The sequence below is a fragment of the Mus pahari genome, chromosome 13 (assembly GCF_900095145.1).
Source record: "Mus pahari chromosome 13, PAHARI_EIJ_v1.1, whole genome shotgun sequence".
In the NCBI taxonomy this organism is placed as follows: domain Eukaryota; kingdom Metazoa; phylum Chordata; class Mammalia; order Rodentia; family Muridae; genus Mus; species Mus pahari.
Window position 1 is genome coordinate 29,430,599 of NC_034602.1, and position 20,927 is coordinate 29,451,525.

Genomic DNA, 20,927 nt, shown 5'->3' on the forward strand with positions numbered 1-20,927 from the left:
GATACAGGCTGGAGTTATCACAGAGAAAGGAGCCTCCCTTGAGGAAGTGCCTCCATGAGATCCAACTGTAAGGCATTTTCTCAATTAGTGATCAAGGAGGGAGGGCCCCTTGTGGGTGGTACCATCCCTAGGCTGGTAGTCTTGGGTTCTATAAGAGAGCAAGCTGAGCAAGCCAGGGGAAGCAAGCCAGTAAGTGACATCCCTCCATGGCCTCTGCATCAGCTCCTGCTTTCTGACCTGCTTGAGTTCTAGACTTGACTTCCTTTGGTGATGAACAGCAATGTGGAAATGTAAGCTGAATAAACCCTTTCCTCCCCAACTTGCTTCTTGGTTATGTTGTTTTGTACAGGAATAGAAACCCTGACTAAGACAATAGGTGACAGGACCAGTGAGCAGCTGCTCATTGGGTGTGGTAGGCGGGGCTTCAGGGTCTCTTGCAGCCTGGGTGGTTTATGGGAAATCAATCGTCTTGAGAACTGGTGACATCAGATGTCTTGGATACCAATGAAGCTACCTTGGCCCAAGTCCCTGTTGTTAGGGACAGGATGACTGTGTGAGCCTACTGAAAACTAAAGGAATAAACCAGGAGATGACACAGACTGAATCGTGGGTAGGTGTGGACTTCCAAGTCCAGACTCTTCCTGGGACAGACTAGACTGCACTAGCTGCTCCCTGGTGGCAGACCAGACCTGTCAATTCAGGTGGACTGGGGACTAGGGTACAGAGAGGGCCACTCTGACCCAAAACTTCCCTCTCTTCTATCTAATTGCAGATGGGACAAATTGCTTCTAAGATTTGTCCAGTTACCACTTAGCTGCCTTCTCAAATACTGGGCAGAATTAGGTTCTTAGATACTCAAACAAGAAAACCTGATTTTATTTTGTACAATAGGCATGGCCCCAAATATCCTGAGATATTTCCCTTGCACGAGATGGTGGGAGAATTTGGACCCATTTATATTCACAGAACCTTCGTGTTTGTGGAGCCTGAAGGTAAACAAAGGGTCGTACAGGTCTCCAAGCAGTTGGTGACCTCAAGTCTAGTGGGAGACTTAAGTTAGACACTGGTAATAGCAAACATTTTTGTCAGCTTGATCCTCCTTCTTGGGTATGGGTGCTCACTGCCACTAATCCACAATTTAAAGACCCTAAACTTTAGCGTCTAAATTAAAGCGTGTCAACCTCTGCTTCCAGTTCATGACCCAGTGGATAAAATTCACCTGGATGGCTCTGCAATGGTTATCAGGAAGGTCGGTGCTTTGAGTCCAACCAGCTGTTACTGGCTTTAACTGCAAGTCTCCTGTCCAGTGTAAACCACTGGGTTTGGTTTTGTCTAGGAACAAATGACTTTTGTGTTTACATTAAATGACCATGTACTGTTTAAGCTCACTGTGATCTGCCTCTGGAGATGGAAGCTGGTTTCCCACTGCACATGAGCATGTTTTATTTCAATGTCCTTCAAAACCACCTTTCCTGAGTCAGGATGGCCCTCCAACTCTGTGCCAGGGATAAAGAACCACAAACAGTCAAACAGAGAAGGCATTGTGCCTATTATTTGTCTCACGATATAAAACTCTATCTCCTCCTTACATTCCTTCAGAGCACAGTTATGGAGGAGCACTCTAAGTATTGTGTGAAGACTGTCTTGTGTTTTCTACAGGGTTTACCTGGGAGCTTACCATGCCCCATAGTTTAATATATATACACGGGTAATGTGAATTTATTACCTACGCAGTTTGGATCCTGCTGCCTCTCACTAAGGGGTTGTTACACTGCACTATCCTCTAACTGCCATGACATTGGCTGTGTCACCTTGCAAGATTGTCACAGAAGGGCTTGTTGCTTGGTGTTCTGTTAATGTCATTGCATCTCAGAAGATGGCTGTTTTTTTTTTTTTTTTTTTCCAGAGTAGGAAAGAAAGCTTAAACAAGTTATGATGGTCTGAGAACATTATATAAGGTGTATATAAAATGTCATAGTTCAAACTTCTGCTTAAATCAATCAAGTTTTGGGCTACTTTCTGTAACAATTACAAGGACTGGCTTAAGAAACAAAATTAGATGTCTAATCCAAGCTTATTGAAATGTCAGATTTTTGTTCAAGTTTTATCCAAACATTTCACAGTGCCAGACTGGTGTAATGATACAGATGTTTACTAACCATTCTTGGAGTCTTTGGGAATGGTGTGGTCAGAGGGATTAAAGGAGAGAATACCCCTCCCCCCATCCAAGGCCGGCTAGGTCTTAGGGGACTGTGAGGCATCTCTGTGGGGAGTCAGTCACCTGCTCTCTTGTTCAGGGAGACCTTGAACCCTGTCTCTCTCGGACTGACACCTTCCTAGGTACACCTCCTCTCAGCATGAAGCAAGCGGGGCAGTCATTGCTCTCCCATCACGCCAGTGTTTGGTGAGCATCTCTGAGAGGTGGGGAATGGATGAGTTAGAGGGCCTGAAGTAAATTAAGAAACCAAGAGCAGACTCTCTGGGATGGCAGCTTCCTGTTCCCAGAATCCATTGTGAGAAGAAACATTGGGAAGGCACAGGAGGCAGATTTTTGAACAGGACCACTAAGTAAAGGGGAGTGCCCAAGGGGCGTGGAAAATACCCAACTCGGTGTTTGATTAGGGACTCCCAGCCTTAGGCCTTTCCCCTCACAAGGGCACATTCTCTCTCTCCATGGCATGTTCTTCTGTCCTTCTGAGGAGTTCAGTTATCTGTCTGTGAGAGGGAATGAGCCCAGAAATCACCTAGGCTGGCATTATCCCTGGTGCATGGTGTGTGCACCATGTATGTGCACATGGTATATGTGCAGTGAGGTTGTGATACATGTGGTATGGAGAAGAACTAACCACATCTTCACACTATGGTAGATTGGGACCATGTTTGTGTGTGTGTGTGTGTGTTTGTGTGTAGCGTGGTGGTATTTGGGGTGGTATGTGTGCGATGTGGTGTTCGAGAGGCTGATGTGGGTGTGGTGGTATGTGTGGTTTGTGTATTACAGGTGGACATGAATCAGATCTTAATGCTAAGGTAGAGCAGAGCCTATTTGTTTGGTACAGGTGGCATGTGGGCTTTAATGTGTGTGGTGTGAGCTGTGTTACACGGAAAGCATAAAGCAGATCTTCATACTAAGGCAGAGACCGACCCTGTTGATTTAACCTTTGTTAAAAGCATCACAAATGATTTATTGGTTTTCTTTCTTTTTTTTTTTTTTTAGAAAGGAAAAACAAAGAACTCATCACCTCTGCTATTCCCACATGTCAGGTATGCTCAGGGCCTGGTGGTATGAGCCCCTGAGCTGGGCTTCTGCCCCTGGCTGTACAATGCACGGCACCTTAGCTGATAGGCAGGGAACCCCTGAGCCTGCATGGCCGTCTGCAGTGATGGGGACGAGAACAGGGAGGATCTTGGGTCTACACACTCCAAATGTTCAAATAGAAATAGTAACATAAAACCCAAATAGCTAGGGGAAGCCTACCCGAGTGTCCTTGAGAGTGACAGCGTGCTCGAGGAAGGCAAAACCTATAGTTGGTACCCCAGGCACTGGTGAGCTAAAGTGGCGGGCTATGTCCAGGGGTTCTGTGCTGACCTTGGATCTTATGGAGACTGTGTCGTGTGTGTGAGCATCTCCTTCTGTGTGGTACTGGGTGGTACTTCTGTGCTGCTTAGGTTTCATTTGAGATAGCAAGAAGGTATGTGGGGCAAAGGTCTTAGGGTGTCATGGCCTTTACTGGCACTAGGGTCCCATTTGTAGCCCCTCACAAGGAGGACAGCCTGCAGTCACCTCTGCAGGGACCCCTCAGCCCCAGAGAGTGGCAGAAAGTGAGAGATATTGGGGTACAGTTGAGACACTCCCACAGACCAGCTTTGTACCCCCCCCCCATAGCTACCCTGCTCTGTGATGTCCTGTCTGTGACTTGAGTGTCTAGACACCCAGCCCATCCCCTAACAGAGAGACTGAGTGTTGGAGCTGACCTGTGAAGGTCTGTCTGAGACCTCTTCTCCTATATGGGCCACATTTCTTCCCCGGGGAGAACTGGTGGGTGTGCCAAGCAGCAGCAGCAGCATTGGGTGTTGAGACACCCGGGCCTCGCTCCAGGCCAGCCTGGGCTCTCTGATAGGGCAGCAAGAGTCTGGAGGTGAGAGGATGGAAGAGGAGGGGAAGGGAAGGGAATACTGACTTCAGTTTCAAGGCAAAAGGTGAATTATGCCAGCTCACAGTGTCAACCTGTGCTGGGTCCCTGACTTGGCAGCGGGAGCGGGCAACAGGCGACTCTAGGGCGACCTCTGCTGCTTGCTTTCTCTGACCTTGAGAGGGCCACAAGGCTCTGGATCCTCCAGTTCGGTTTACAGGAGACACTGCCCTCCCACCCCTCTTCTGGTTGGTTCTTACAAGGGTCCCTCAAACCACAGGGCATCAGAGCCTGATGTGTTCTGCTAATGTGCCTTTCTGGGGCCTGTAGGCTCTTCTAAAGCCATCAGCCTAGAAGCTGTAGAAGGGCGCATCCTGCTGGACAGAGCAGGAATTGCATGTAAGGGTCCCTTCCTTTCTTGCCTCTAACCCCAGAACCCTGAGGGAAAAATCAGAGATATTTGCCCCTCTAGGCCCAGCTCTGGGCATTCTGAAAGAGGGGTTCTGAGAGTGGGATTCTGATACAACGAAGATGGCTTCTATTGCCTGCCTTGAAAACAGAAAGCTAAAAGAAAGGGCCCCCAAACTCAAATAGCTCTACCCGAGCAGGTATTTACACTGCAGTGGAGAGAGTGGCTTCCTGGAAGGTGGTGTTGGGTTGGTCTGGCCCAGAGACTTCCTGACTCTGGGGTCCTCTGCAGGGACAGGGACTGTGGGGCCAGGGCTGAGCAGGTCTACAAGTCTGGAGTTGGGGGGGTGGCCGCAGGCTCACCCCAGAAATAGGCTGGTCCAGCCCCAGGCAGAAGCCAGGCCTGGGCTGCAGTGGCAAGATGGAGCAACCAGGGCAGCATATTCAGGTCTAAGGACTGTGATGCCTCAGAGTCAAGGGTGGGGACTCTGTATGGCACCACAGGCCCGTATCCAGGTGGGTCATGAGTCGGCTGTCCCAGGATCCCATGGGCCAGCTGGGGCTCACAGGGAGAGGTGTCTGTCCTCTGAGTGGGGACAGCTAGAGGAGTTGGCCTTTCCACGGGTCTCAGAGGGTGTGTCATTCCAGCTGCACTTGTGGTCCTGCACCCTCTCTGGAGGAAGCAGGAGGAGAGTGTCCTGGCCAGCTGGTGCCATCAGCCCACCAGGTAGCTATGCATCTCACGGGAGTTGATGCTCAGGACCACCCCTGAGTGGTTGCCTAGGGAACAGGAGAACACAACCCATTAGTGAGGTTGGTGGGAAACAGACCACACAGGAGCACAGGTGACCTCAGCAGCACGAGGGGCCAGCATGCAGTGAGGTTCCCTCGGCCTGTGCAGCTAGGAGCAGGTAGGGGTGGGGTCTCCAGTGTCCTGCATGGTGACAGGAGGGAAGTGCCAGGTGCCACCACAAGCAGCGGTCCGGAGGAATGTGTCGTGAGGCACCCACTGACCTGCGTGAGGGCTACCCCTGGCATCGGCAGCAAGGGGGCACAGGAAGGGCTGAGGCTGGGCCCCCTCTTGGTAAAGAACACTGAATTGGGAATGGGGCAGAAGGCAGGAAGGGAGATAAGGGAGGCAAGGAGAGAGGGAACACAATGTTTGTCAAAGACCAGTTGGTAAATGTCCCTGTGAGAGCTTTATTATGAGACCAAGGGACACTCTCCACAGAGTCTGTCTCACTGTACTACTGTGTGCTCAAAATGGATAGCACTGGTTGGGGAAGGGAGCTAGTGCTACACAGACTGTGGGAGCCAGTACTTGACTATTGGTGACTCTCCATCAGGGCCTCCACCTCCACCTTACTGGCCCTGGTCAATTTTAGTCACCAGGGCACATGGAAAAGGACTGCCATAAGCAGTGCCTAGTTGATGCCATGCCCCCCATTAACAGTGTCCTGGTACTGTTATTAGGAACTTCACAGCAGGAGGCTGTGGGATAGTGGGCCCCTGTCTCCCTGAGACCGCCACACCTTTCTAGCGGAGGCTATGACTTCCTTGTATGAGAGTAGGGTCCAGCTATCTGGCAGTGCTCAGGGCTGCAAGGCACAGGGCTATGCACACAGGACTGGTTCCCTTCTGCTCCTTCTTATGAATGATTCGAAGGCTGGGTTCCAGTTACCTGCCTGCAAACACTGCAGCCCCAGTGGCTTCCAGGGTCGCATGATGACAAAGTTCTGAGACTTCCTGTACGCTCAGTAAGTCACCGATGGTATTACAGCCCCAGAGGCTGTAAATAAGTCCTCTGATAAAGATGCCTGGGCTGGCAGATGTGGGAAGTGGCTGGAAGGAGTGGGGAGAGCTGCCCCTAGCCTAGAGGATGCAGGCTTTGAGGTCACACTGACCTGGTTGGGATCCAAGGTCAGCTACTGACATCTAGCTGTGCCACCCTGGGTGACTGAAGACCTTGCTGGGTCACTAATTCTCAAGGTAGGAGCCATCATGGCTTGAGGACCAACAGATTGGGATACATGTGCTATTTAAGGTGGATGCTGTAACTTGACAGCTAACCTTGACAATGCCTGCTGTGGGCCACACCCTATCTGGACACCCTGGCAGAATGCTCACAGCCACCGAAGGTGGGTAGGCCGGAGTGTCCACCACCACCAAAGGGGAATGGGTATGACCTGTGTGTGGCAGAGAATCAGGGTGATAGGCTTGGGTTAGTCCTGGACATTGTTCCAGCTAAGAAGTCATGGCATAGAAAAAATGACAGAGGTATGCTGCAGCCAAGGTGACAGGCCCGGGCTTCTCCTTCTGGGCATGACAGAAATGAAAAGTCACCTTGGGGAAATCCTGTGTAAACTGTGAAGCGCTGTCCCAAGGGTCCGTGCACAGGATGCTTATGAGCTCCTGGTGGGCGGGTGAGGGATGGTGGGCATGGGAGGTGTCCTCCTGTGAGGGAGCTTCCAGTCTCTATGGCAGCTACGCAAGCTGGCCACCCACAGCAAGGAGCAGCACCTTTAGCCTGCAGCCTCTGGCTTCATCCTGTACATCCCTGGGGACCTATCTTTCCTATGACTCTAGCAGGGATGGACTGGCCCGTGTCCCATGGGCTCTGATGGGCCTCTCTATGGTGGGGGCGCACAGGGCCACCATGCCCCAGTTCTTACCCTGCATGGCGCTCTGGGCATCCTCACTGTGGCTCACGGGGCTTGTCATTTCCTGTTCCTTCTCGTTGTGCATCTGGGCGTACACTGTCCTGCCTGGACGTTTCCTGCTGGCCAAAGGACAGCTCATCTCTGAATGAGCTCATGGTCCCAAGTCTAGACACAAGACTGTTCCCCAGGGAGCCTACCACCCAGCACGTTCCCCGCACCCGTGCTCTGCTGCCCACAGAGCATTGGCTCTTTTTTTTTAAAGGTTTATTTATTAATTTTATGTATACAAATACAATGTAGCTGTCTTCAGACACACCAGAAGAGGGCATCGGATCCCATTACAGATGGTTGTGAGCCACCATGTGGTTGCTGGGAATTGAACTCAGGACTTCTAGAAGAGCAGTCAGTGCTCTTAACCGTTGAGCCATCTCTCCAGATTAGCAACCTACCCATTCTTTATCCAGGCGTGCTACAACTGCGGAAGCACCGTCATCATTGTCTCCCAGTGTCTGGCAACTGTGACAGTAACACACATACAAGCACACACGCACACACATACAGTGGTGACCCAGACCTGAAGGGCACTTGTTGAACTCTGTCCACCCAGCTTTCCTGAGACTTTGCTTTCTAGTCCAGGCCCAGGGGAAGGGGAGAGAGTGACAGAGCATACTCTGCTCCATTAGGACTGGGTACATAGTCACAGGCAGGGGCCCTTGTACTGAGAATAATCCCATTAACTCCAGCCAACCAGAAAGGTCTAGGCCCATTCAGAGATGAGAACTACAACCAGAAAGGTCATGGGCCCATTTAGATATAAGAAGACTGAGGCCTCGGGCATGGTGGCGGCCAGAGCTTGTGGAGGCATGTGTTCCTCAGTCCCTTGAGGAGGAGGAGAGAGTAACTAGCTGTACCCAGAGTGTGTATGGGTCATGTTCCCTTCAGGAAGGGACACTCAAATGATGGACTTATGTTGGCTCATTGAGTTGGCTCACTGGGTGGCTTAACATCTCAGCGCTGTGGACAATGTCCGTTAGCGCACAGTCAGCCCTCAGCTTCCATGGTCTAGGCAGAACTTAAAGCCCAGACGGATGAAAGGACAGATGAACAGAGAGGAGGAAATCCACACTTTCCCTCGACTGAATGCTCAGAATTCCACTGCCCTGCTCTGCCTTTTCCCCCTGGGGGGTGGCCTGGAACTTGTCCCTGGAACTTGTGGGAAGGGATATTTGTCCCCTGCCTGTTTCTATGGAAGCTCCTTCCCCTCCAACCTCAAAGCCTTAGCTGGTTCACAAAGACAGCCTTGGGCCTAGGGATGTTGGGCCAGCCTCACACTGGACATACCTGCCCACCTCCCCCGCCTTGGCAAATGACAGGCAGTGTTCTGTCATTTGGGCCACATGAAGCCCACTGAGGGGAAGGTTATAGAAGCACCAGTGGGGAATCTGAAAGGTGGGGCTGACACATCAGACACAGTGACCAGCTCCATCTACTCCAGGCAAGCATGCTGCTGGCCTCTAAGTGACTACCCACAGTCCTGCAGGCCCCACACAGGATGGGGGACCAAGTCCACAGGCGCACCCGCACTCACCTTGACATCCACCCACACGGAAATCTGGAAGCTTCCCTCTGCTTGGTCATGGGGATCACACCCAGACCCAGGGCTTTGTCCTTTACTTGTCCCTCTACCCAGGGCTCATCTGCCACCATCCTGGAGCCATGCAAGGCAGGAATACTGCCCAGCTGGCTTTCCTTGACCCCCACCGCAGTCTCCTCCTTTTCATGCCCTCTTGTAGACTATGACACTACGGCTCAGAGGGGGACAGCCCTTATCTGAGGCAGGTCAGCATCTGGACAGACCTCTGAGGTCTGCTCGGTGCCAGCCACCTGAAGGGCTACCTGCCCCTTAGCTAGGTCCTGACTCTGCAGGATGAAGGATGCTGGGGGTATGGGGGCAGAGGTGTCTGAGGTCTTGTCACATTGTCTTATAGCAGAGTGTTCCAAGGGTGTTGCCTGCTGGAGGGTGAAAAACAGTAGGCACAGGGCCTTGAATCAGGTGGGTTTAACAGGGAGGGGCTGGCTGCGGGCTGTTGCCTCTCGGCAGCACCGCCATGCTTATCAGCAACCGCCTGGCACTTGTGTCTGCAGAACGGACCTGTACCTTCCCATGGCCATCACTCTAGGCTGCCTCCCTGGAGCCCATGCAGAGGACAGAGGACTATCAGTACTCAGCCCCACTCTGCACACAGACATGGCAGATGAGGGACATAGCCGGCCTCCATTATCCCTGGAGCTATCCCATGTTCACTGTGAGACAGGTCACAGAGGGAAGAGGACACTGAAGCCCTGTATAGGAGACACATGGTCTCCCAGCACCTCTTAGAGTCAGTCTCTGGTGCCCTCAGGTCACTGAGAGCCCCTGTGGCAGCCACAGGCAAGGTATGAGAAGCCAGGAGGCCCTACTGGCCTTGGACTTGAACTGTGTCTCCTTGGACCTGGCATCCTTATCTGGAGGGCAAACGGTATCCCCTCCATGGAGGCTGACTGAAGAAGATGCCCTGGGCCTGTGCAGAGGACCAGGCTGGGCAGAAGGGAACCAGAGAGTTTCCTGGTCACCAGTACAGGGGACAACTCACATCGCCTTCCTCCACGGCCTGTAGAAGCCACCACCTCTGGGCCATATGTCAAGGCTGCCAGGGGCCTTACCTTTTGAACTTGTAGAGGATGAACGCTCCTACTGCAAAGAGTCCAATGACAAAGAGGACAACTATGGCCCAGTAGCCACCACTGCCACCTGGCCTCTGAGGACCTACAGAAGAGGAACAAGAGGAACAGCTATGGGCTGGTTGTCCCCAGCCTGGGCCTGATGAGCCTATTTCATGTTGTCCAGCAGGCCTTGCCATGTGGCTGAGTGTACAGCAGGTTATGAGGGATAATAACACAACACGAGGCCTTGGGCCTCCCTTTCTGACAGAGCCCTACTATAACCCACTTTGGCTGGGTTTCCTGCAGAGGGGACAGCCCCGCTCCTTCTGCACTGTTTTTGACTGAATCAGCAGGTTCCTGATGGTTGTAGAAGCTGCTTCCGCACAGATCAAGCCAGATGGTGAGGCCCAGAGCTGGCTGTGTAGGGGTGGGTGCATCTAGCCAGAGATGTCCCAGCCAGAAGGGTCACTGGCAGCTAGATAAAAGCCAATTCAAATCCCACAGTCACTTTTAGCATCGGTGGGCCTGGACCTATGCCCACCCTGCCCCAGGGAGGAGCCAAGCCGGGTCTGTCACCTGCATCTGTGTCCCTCAGCTCCACCAGGATACGAAGCCCTCCTCGAAGGATGAAGCTGATCCTGTGAGAGTTCAATGCCTGCTGCACGGCTGCCAGTCTCTGAAAGCAAAGGAGCTAGGAGAGCTCTGGGGCCTGGACGCCTGGAGTCCCACGGGGCTGGGAAGGGATGCTGTCTGAGGCTCAGTGTCCTCATCGGGGAATGGCATGAGAGCCCGCCAGCCAGGTTCACTAGGAGCCACGGATGGCGCCGGAAGCCCTGCCATCGGCAAACTCTCACTCCAGCGCAGAACAGAGAGAGGAGTCTCAGGGTGTCTGGAGTGCTCCGCCAGTCCCCGCCCTGGTCAGTGAAGCTTCTAGGAAGTGGAAGCTCACAAAGATGAGACAGGGCAGGACGTCCTACCCACAAGGGGGGTCGGGGGAGCACAACGCCCTCCTCAAGATCCCCGTAATATGGCCAGTAGGTGAGGCTCACGGCACACGTCAGAGCTTGTCACCATCTGTGTGTGACCACCTCTCTCAGTCACTGTCCAGCGCCCAGTATGGAGACCTAGCTGTGCCCGCTGACACTCATTTCCATGCGGCTATGTCTCTGGGATTCCGACCTTAGCTAAATCCACTGGGGCAGAGCCAGAAGCTATGCCAGGCACAGAATCTCAGCCATTGGAGGAGAGAAGGTTTTGCCCCCATCTGGACACTCGTTATGGGCTCACACTGAACATACTCCTGTACACTAACACCAGGTGGTCAGCAAGCTACCACTGTCCCAGAGGCTACTCAGCACTCAGCATCTGGGGACCTCTCTGATGACAGTTCCCAAGGCACACCCCATCAAGGAACCTTATGGAGGACGTACTAGGAGTCCTAGGCTGGATTCTGTTTTGCCTGGAGCCTGCGGCCAGAGTCTCCCACAGGGCTCACCCATGTGTCCCAGTGCTCCTGGTACTGAAGCTGAGGTCACATGACAGCTCCAGACAATGATGCGAGAGAACGGAGACCATCCCCCACAATGCTGGTCTAGCCTCTTCCCCCTGGAAGCTGCCTAATCTCACTAACCTTGGATGCTGTTGAGTGTGGAGCTACAGGCAGATGGTGGTACTCAGGGTCAGACAGCATTATAGTAAGAACTAAACCTTTAAGTGATGCCCCACAGAGATGTGGTTGTCAGGAGTGGCCCCCTACCCTCACCCCGGGCCCTCAGCCACGCAACCCTGCTATGCCATGGTCATACCTTCTCACTTGTGAGGCTCCTCTTCCTTGTGGGCCTGGGCAGAGGCAGAAGCACATACAGGTCGGCTATGGTGGGCAGCCCTGGCTTTACCACAGTCACAAGTAGCTCCTCTGGGATGCTGGTCTCCTGTGGGGACAGGCAGGACACGTGGCTCCTCTTCTGCTCTTTATCCTCTGCCACAAGCTAAGTTTCCAGCAAGATCTGCTCTCCCTTCCTGGCCCAGGTATGTCCTGGTCACCTGTCCTGATCCACACCCCTGCCCCTCAGCCCCTCATGGGTTCACCCTAATGGTGCTTTACCTGCCCAGACCTTTTCAAGCATGTCCCCATTCTGAGCCTGGAGCAGGCTAGTATGCCCTGTTCTTGAGGTGACACGAGGCCCTGCTGACTCCTGCTGTCTGTCCCTGTTCCTCAGCCTAACCACAGACCTGCACAGCCCCTAGCTGGCCAGTTTCAGCTCCGCGACAGCCCCCTGTCTTCTGGGAGTCCCACTCCACATACCATGAGCTAAACTCATCCTGTCCTTCAACACTCAGCAGCACTACTCACAGGATGAAGGAAGTGTGGTCCGGGTGGATTTCTGCCTGTGGCAGTCTTAGGTGGAGCTAGAGAGCTTTAAGAGCCCTGGTTCACTGGAGGAGGGGAACTTGCAGTCTTTTTGCTGGGAATGTTAACCCTTTGCGATGTCCAGCTGCGAGTGGCCGATGCAGGACACCAACCCATTGCTTCCCAGCAGCCCCCAGCCTTGCCCTAACCCTCACTCAGCCCACACAAACCACACCACGGCTCAGGCTAGAACTGAAGCCCAAGCCACAGGGCACCTTGGAGAGCAGTCGGGTGACCACCAGTCCCACGTCTTCCCTCCATTCAGGCGTGTTGGGGTTAAAGGTGTCCAGGTCCCTGGAGAACTGCAGAGGCACCACTTGGAACTGATCTGAAAGAGGACAGAGTGGAGCCTGTGAGGGCTGGGTTGGGGCTGGGACTCTGCTCAAGGGAGCACGTGCCAGATGGTCCAGAGAGCCCCACCTCTATCTCTGAGACCCCGGTTCTGTGTTTGGAAGATAAGAGCCCTCCTCTTGTGTATCTCAGTGCCTGACACGTACTGATGATGACAGGGACTATCAACCTGTGTGTGTGTGGGGGGTGTGTGGCACTGTGTGCACATGCCCCATGAGATCTGCGCCTCAACTCACAGGTAGATGGCATAGCCTCTGATGCCATCAATTTCCTCAAGGGCCCATGGACTTCAGTTCACTGGTCACGCCAGATCAAGAGTCCCATGAGATTAGAGACCCCATCTCATATACATTTCGTTTCCCAAGGAGCACAGCTCTGTTCTAGAGTCTAAGGAGCCCTTGCCCTGTACTGCTGGCCCCCCTGGCTTCCTTCTCCATTCTCTCTTACAGGGTGGGAAACAGCTCTGCCAGGCAGAGGGCTCAGGGGACAGTGTTTTGTGAACTGTGGCCCAGCATCCTACGGTGTGGGAAGTCTCAGGTCCACGAAAAGGGAGAAGCAGCCCAGGGCAGCCTCATCCCTCAGCCTCCAGGCCCCTAATGTGACTAATGGCTGCAATCCACGGCAGAGGACATTCCTAAGACAAATGAGTTTCAAGTGTGCTGAAGGAGTAATGTGCACTGGAGGTCCCCCTCCTCCTCTAGACAAAATATTTTACCAAGGGGCTCACAGCCCCAGGGACCCCAAATAAGCGACTGCCATCCCCAGGTCCTCTTCTGGACCATCCTCTGAGTGGAGGGTGCAAGTGGGGAGGCCCACGGAGGTCCCAACATGAAGTTCACCTGTTCTTGTTGTTAAATTGCTGAGCAACAGACTCCCCAGTCTCATGAGACACTTTACTTTAGGGAGGGGGGAAACTGGAGCCAGAGAGCCTGAAAGTCACAGGACCTGGATCCACCTGGACTCTGCAACCTAGGGACCCCCAGGAGTGAACAGGTCCTCTGCAGCCATGTGCCATCCACGCTGGCCCGCGTAGGGAGTCGGGACATCTCACCGAGCACGCGGACAAGCCTGGAGTCCTGAAGCACCGAGTTCCCGCAGGCGGCTTGCACTGTCACGCGCACATCCCCAGCATCCGTAAACTTTGTTGTCACCGAGTTGTCCAAGGAAAGCAGAGGCTGTTGGCACAAGCAGGGTCAGGCCTCTCCGGCAGGATGGAGGGCCATGGGGACACAGGTCCTTGGTCTACTGCCAGGGCTACACTGGGACTGTGCTAGTCCTGGTTCTCACCAACAAGTGGGTAGCTGAAGGGTTTCTGCTCTGGCAGTGTCTGGGAGGTGTGTGTATGTGTGTGTGTGTGTGTGTGTGTGTGTGTGTGTGTGTGTGTAGTGCCTAGAACACCCCAGCTCTAAGCTGGACTGGGAACATGCCAACTGGGAACGTGCCCTTCCTTCATAGCATGGCACATCCTTCTAGACTCTAGAATCTAGAGGTTTCCTGTGGCCTCCTATAGAGCCTTTTGGTTGTCTGCTAGGTAGCCACAGGTTAGGCTTTGAGCCCCATACTAATTTCTATTCACTGTCTCACCCACAGTCCTGCGCCAGCTGAAGGCCAGGTCCTGCTCAGTGGCTGGAGATAGCCATCCTCACCATGGATAAGCGGTGACATCTCCTGAGTTACAGGCCAGGCTGTGCCCTTAGGCTGTGGGAGGTGAGGTGGGACTTGGGGCACTTGGGTGGCAAGGCTATACAGAGCTTCAAACCCAGAGCTCCCGGTTGTTCTAGAAGCCTCCTAGCTGAAGAGACATGGCCCTGTCCTCGAAGTGCCTCCCTTTTCTTAGCCCTGTGCCAGGGCTTCTCTGGGCGTGTAGGGCTATGGCACCCTGAGTAAGGAAACAGGCCCACTCCATGGATCCTAAGGATTGACAGTCTCTCCCGACCCCCATCACATGCTCTGTTCTCTTATTATATCTCCTGCTCAAAAACTGTCCATGGCTCCCCATGAATCACAGTCCAAGAAGGCTTCCCTGACCACTCCACTAGAGAGAGCCTCCCCTGAGCCCTCCTAGGGCACATCTAGTCAGCTCCCAGTCGGCTGCTCTGCCCCATGTCTTTCACAGGGGTACCCAGAGGGCTTTTCAGGGCTCAGGGTGGCCAATGAGTGATGGAAGACCAGAGCCCATTTCTCCCAATGGTTGCACACTGTGCCCTGGTGCCAGGTTCTGAGCGCAGCTCCCTGCCCCACCCGGCCCCACCAGATGGCAGTCTATGGGAGGGAGGACTGAGAAGGATGTAGGGCTCACCTGCAAGCTGTGGCCAATCCACCAGTAGAAGACAGTGAGGTTGGGGTTCAGGGGTAACAGCACGGCTGTGAGGTTCACCTCCTGGTTGACGCCAATGACAGGAACTACCTCGAGGTAGAGGGCCTGCAGGGGGGCTGAGGAGTCCCCCCAAAGGTCAGGGTTAGGGGACAGTGAGGCACAGAACTTTTCAGTGGTTACTTCCTAGTCATTATCCCCATCAGATCTACTCGTACCATCACCACCATAATCAAAACTACCATCAATAACATGATCAATCAATACCACCCCACCACCACCACTAGCAATATCATCACCCTCATCATCACTACCAACATCATCACCACCATCGCCATCACAACTATTTAGCATCCCCACATCCATCATCATCATCATCACCACCATCATCAATCACACTCACAACAACTATCACAATCATCACTCCTCGTCCTCCATCCACACCACTACCGTCCCCACCATCACCCTCAATGTTAGGGGTTTGAGTCTAAACTGTCTCCACAGGTTGATATTGCAAATGCTCGCTTCCTAGCTGGTGGTCCTGTTTGTTCCCTAAGAGAGACCTCAGCCCCTTGCTCCCTGTCTCACTTCGGTATGAGCAGCCTCTGGCTGCCACATATTCCCTCCCCATGCACTCCACGGTGCCGCCCCAGCCCGATGAAACCAACCATCTGAGGCTCTGCGACAAAGTAGACCTTCCCTCCCTCCAGTCCTTCCTGTCAGGTCAGGAGAAGCAAAAGTCATGGATCCTGGAATCGGGAAATGGACTGGAATCAAGAAGCCAGCACGACAGGCTGCTGCTTTAACTGAATCTGACCATGCAGATTTAAGTCTTTGGTGGTGTTTTATGAAAAGAATTTGGAAAAGCGGTACTGGATTTCCAGGTACACCAGAGGCAAGAGTTATAGGGTCACAGACACTTGTACTTGGATTTTAAAGGAAAGTTTCTTGAGCCAGGCACTGAGTGCATGGCGGGGTTGAATTCCCTGTAGGGAGACCTTGATGGGGCAATTCTGAAGCTTCGAGGGTGATGCTTAAGGCTCAGTGGAGACCTCAGCATGGGATGCAGGAACATGGGGGCCTGTAGAGACAACCTGCAGGCAGTGAGTGGAGCCTGTGTGAGCATGCTCAAATGGGAGGATGTGCGCCCACACCCAGGATGCCACCACACGCTGCAGGTGCTACAGAGGGTGGACGGGACACCGTGGGACTCAGTGTCCCCTTGCTGTGCTTCAGTATTGTTTTGAGCAAATCTTTTCTTGCTGTTCCCAGTTCTTCTGTTTTTCGGAGGTGGGAGCGATGCTTGCTGCTGAGAGGAAGTGTAGAGTTGCCTTTTACAAGGACTGCTGAGAGATTTCTTTGGGTTGAATAAAATCTCTGGGCTTAGACTTTTGAACAGCATTGGAACTGTTAGGACCATAGTGGTTCAGGATGTTGTACTAAATGCATTTTGCATTAGAGACTCACCCCGGCCCCATTCTCTGGTTCCTGAACCACTGAGATGTGAGATGCCCCTGAGTCGTACATGCTGCTATTGCTATGAATGGTACCATGCCTTTCTTGCTTGGATAGATGGAAGCCCCATGAAACTGTGAGCCAAAATAACTCTTTCTTATGGTGTTTCTGTCAGGCATTACAACCGCAGCCATGGAAAAGTTAACTAATGAGATCAGCACCACTATCCATCTCATCATCATTATCATCACCACACCCACTGGCTGGTTTTGTGTGTCAATGATTACCACCACCATTGTCACCACTGTCACCACGATCACCATCATCACCACTATCACCATTATTTCACCACCATCACTGTCATTACCATCACCATTATATCACCATCATTACTGTCATCACCACCATCAATCATCATTATCATACTGTCATCATCAACACTGCAATCATCACCAACATCATCACCACCATAACCACTACCATCATCAACACAACTATAGTATCACCACCACCATTATCACCAACATCACCATCACCACTATTGCCACCACCACTTACTATCACCCCCACTGTCATTGCCACCTCCATCATCACTATCATCATCACTAGCAGCACCATCATTACCAACATCATTAGCATCCCTGGTGTTGCCATGACAACCACTATTACCACCCTCACCATTACTTCCATGAAGACCACTGGGACCAGGTCTGAGTCCAGCCCTTTCTGTCCATGGCCTCACTGTCCTGAGGACATATACCAACCCTACAAGATTCCCTGTGCTCCCCCTGCCCTGCCTCCAAAGCCCTGGCTCTTAATTTCAAGGGGAGCCACAAAGCTTAAAAGGATCAGTGGACTTACAGTTGACTTGGACAAAGAGCACAGCCTCATCATGGCCTGCCATGTTCTCAGCCCTGACCGACACACGGTAGATGCCAGGACTCTCGTAGTGATGCCGAATGGGCTCGCCTGTCAGAGTGAGGTTCACATACATGGCCTTGAAGCCATCCCCAAGATCCACCTGATATTTAGTGGTGAGGACATCACCCTGTAGGGAAATACCACAGAGTCATTAAGGAGTGACTCTCCAGGCCGGGTTCTGGCATGAAATGCCCGCTTCTCTCTCTCTCCTCTCTCTCTCTCTCTCTCTCTCTCTCTCTCTCTCTCTCTCTCTCTCTCTCCCTCTCTCTCTCTCTCTCTCTCTCTCTCTCTCTCTCTCTCTCTCCCTCTCCTTAGATGCAAGCTCTTTGAGGTCAGAAAGTAGGTCGTCTCTGCTTTCAGGGCTTCGGCCTGCGGTGGGCTGAGTTGGGAGACAGCCCATGGGACCAAGACTGGGCTCTCCTTTAGAACAGAACATGCATGGGAGATTTTAGGGTGGTATTTTGAAGGCTGTGTGGGGCCCAGGGGAAACCCTGAGCCTGAGCCAGGCACAGAACTGGAAAAGAAAGTGGGAATGTCACATAGAGATGGAGACGGTTTTGGTAGCTGCCATAAGGTCTCTTCAGGGAATCACAGCGAAGACAACACAATTCTCTCCCTGTGAAAAAAAAGGCTTCCCACCTGTCATCTCATCCCACACCACACCAGGAGCGAGGCTTGTCTGTACGGAGCAGGCAAGGGGGGGCTCCTGTCACTTTGTCTGATAGTGGCACTGAATTCCCCACACAAGCTGCTGACTGGCACCGAGTTTTAGACACAAGGCAAGATGGAGTTCCTGTGTCCACATTCAAGTTCCCCTCCCCCTCCCTGCCTCCCTCCCTGCCCTCTTCCCCTCCAGCCCGGTCACTGGTCACCTCTCATTAGCCATCATCAGTCTTCTGAGTTCACACACCCCAGATCCTCAAAAGTGGAGGGTACTTGTATGTAAATGATGTTCATTTAACTTCACCCTGTTTGTTTGTTTGTTTGTCTGTCTGTTTTTGAGATGGGGTTTCACTATGTAGTCCTGGCTGTCCTGGAACTCACTCTGTAGACCAGGCTGGCCTCGAACTCAGAAATCCACCTGCCTCTGCCTCCCTTCCAAGAGCTGGGATGAAAGGTGTGTGCTCCCACCGCCTGGGTTTGTCTAGCTTTCTCTATGAATATGCTACACAGGGTTGGATAGAGCCACCCCAAGTCCATATCTGTTGGGACCCTCTGAAATGTACATTTAAAATAAGCTTGCAGATGCAGGTCATTAAGAGGTCGCAATGGGGCATGAGTGCCAGAAACCCAAGGGTAGATTACAAGAGAACACGGTGGTGATTTGGGCACCAGGAGTGACTGTATGGACACAGAGGCTGGGAAAGGCAGCCACGAGCCAGGGGGCTCCTAGAATGCACAACAGCTGGCTGAGTCTTTGACGGGGCATTCCCAGGACCCAGCATCTATGGCGTTTCATGTGTCCATTTTATAGGTTACAAGACTGAGGCTTTTAGGCATCCAGGCTCTGGAGGTGGGCTCTTTGCCTATTGCTCTCCTGGCAGGGTTGTGCAGGGTTGGGCAGGGTTGAGTGAGAAGCAAGGGAATGTCCACACCTGTACTGGCTGGTTTTGTGTGTCAACTTGACACAGGTTGAAGTTATCACAGAGAAAGGAGCCTCCCTTCAGGAAATGCCTCCATGAGATCCAGCTGTAAGGCATTTTCTCAATCAGTGATCAAGGGTGGGAGGGCCCCTTGTGGGTGGTGCCATCCCTGGGCTGGTGGCCCTGGGTTCTATAAGAAAGCAAGCTGAGCAAGCCAGGGGGAAGCAAGCCAGTAAGCAGCATCCCCCCACAGCATCAACTCCTGCCTCCAAGTTCCTGCCCTGTGTGGTTCCTGTCCTGACTTCCTTTGATGATGAAAGAGATGTGGAAGTGTAAGCTGAATAAACCCTTTCCTGCCCAACTTGTTTCTTGGTCATGATGTTTTGTGCAGGAATACAAACCCTGACTAAGACAACACCCAATTCATTCCTGTGAGGGGGAGAGTTCTCAGTAGCACTCAAGGCATGGGTTCCAGTTCCCACCCTTCGGAGTGCACACCTTTGCTTACATCTTCCATCCTGCTCTGCCCACTGTCCCTCATGTCTCTTGCCCATTTCATGCTTCAGAGCTAAGGGAGTCCTTTACATGGTCCAGCTCTGCTGCTCAATGGACTGTGCCCACAAACACCCTCCTGTCTATAGCTGCCTTTATCTTTTCAACAGTTTCCTTGGGGTTTCACATCTAGATGTTGATTTATTCTACAGCCTGGAGCCCCATTTGTGTGGAGGATCCCCAGCCCGTGCTTCTGGGCTGGCTTTGGTGTGGGTCCTAAAAGTTTACACCTTCCCGAATCCTATGCAGGTGTGTAATCTATTTTGGGTTCGTGTCTGAGATCTGCCTTGTGGAGGTGCCGTGGCTGGATGGAGATGCCACCTCCCCAAGTCACTTCTGCACCTGTCAAGTATAAGGCAGCTATAGACTGGAGGATGTCTATGGGTCTGGCCCCCAGACTGTGAATTCTTAGATACTTAGGAAACTCAGGCTCCTCACACCCAGCCCTGTTTTCAAGAACAGTGATGTGTAAGAGTAGGTGTGTGTGTGTGTGTGTGTGTGTGTGTGTAGTGGAGGATGCACACTGTGCCTGTAAAGTGTGTGTGAGTGTGTGAGGGAGTTAGTGTCACCGTTTAAGTGTGTATATGCCTATCCTCAGTCCCATGCTCCTCCCTGCCTCCCTCCCAGGCCAGGGTGGACCAGGAACCCCTATTTCAAGGCATCTTTGTGTTGCTCCCTTCAACTCTGCCTACTCCAGTCTGAGCCTGACAAGCAGCCCTGCAAGGGGTCCAAAGATGCTCTGTCCTCTTGTCCTGGGGACCTGGCAGGAAGCACCTACCTGCAGATGTGCTGTAGTTACTAGCTTCAAGCTCAAGGGGGCAGCAAATGGCCATGTTTCCAGGATGTCTGGCCAGGCATATGACAGCCTCCTCTGGGTCTGTCTGAGGGTCCAGGGAACCCCAGGCTGACCAGGAGCTTTGTCTTCCTGTGATCTCAACACAAATGAAGATACACTGCCCTGAGGCAGGGCTGCCTGATGGCTCGAGTGAACCTTAGGACTGTCTCAATCAGCAAGAGGACCTGGGAGGGGTGTGCGTGTTTGGGCTGGGGGAGGAAGGCTACATACAGACTTAGCCATTGTCTGTCTGGGGTCCTGAGGCCTCCAGAGGACACAATGCCATCTCTGCCTCTTTTTACCTCGAGAGAATGGCCTCACTGTCCACAGCTCCAGTTTCTTCATCTATAACATACATTTATGGAGCGCACAGTGCAAGATTGCACTTCCGACAGACATGGCTGTCACAGTGCCTGGTGCACACACAAGCACTTAGTGTGGCCAGTCTGAGTCCTCCATAGGGTCAGCTTCCCTGTTTTCAGGAGACCAGGCCTGTACTTCTAAAGTTAGACAGACACCTTTTAAAGGATGTTTGTGCACAGCATGCACGATCCTGGATTCACCTATTTATTAGCCTTCATATCTGTTAGCTAAAGATATGGGAT

General features: G+C 52.7%; 1 protein-coding gene across 2 annotated transcripts in view; it reads right to left on the reverse strand.

Annotated features, from left to right (window-relative positions):
• Positions 1-3,198: 3,198 nt before the first annotated feature.
• Positions 3,199-20,927, reverse strand: part of Sorcs2 (sortilin related VPS10 domain containing receptor 2) — a 369,891-nt gene continuing 352,162 nt past the window's right edge. The window contains exons 19-27 of one of the 2 annotated variants that reach the window (XM_021210728.1): positions 17,293-17,479; positions 14,962-15,095; positions 13,714-13,837; positions 12,527-12,639; positions 11,707-11,832; positions 10,478-10,577; positions 9,902-10,004; positions 7,211-7,314; positions 3,199-5,318 (exon numbers count right to left, since the gene is read on the reverse strand). In XM_021210728.1, the coding sequence (XP_021066387.1) occupies positions 5,254-5,318; positions 7,211-7,314; positions 9,902-10,004; positions 10,478-10,577; positions 11,707-11,832; positions 12,527-12,639; positions 13,714-13,837; positions 14,962-15,095; positions 17,293-17,479 (1,056 nt within the window). In that variant the 3' untranslated portion in view covers positions 3,199-5,253. Of the gene's footprint in view, positions 5,319-7,210; positions 7,318-9,901; positions 10,005-10,477; positions 10,578-11,706; positions 11,833-12,526; positions 12,640-13,713; positions 13,838-14,961; positions 15,096-17,292; positions 17,480-20,927 lie in introns of both variants that reach the window. The other variant, XM_029545261.1, reaches the window with a different exon arrangement.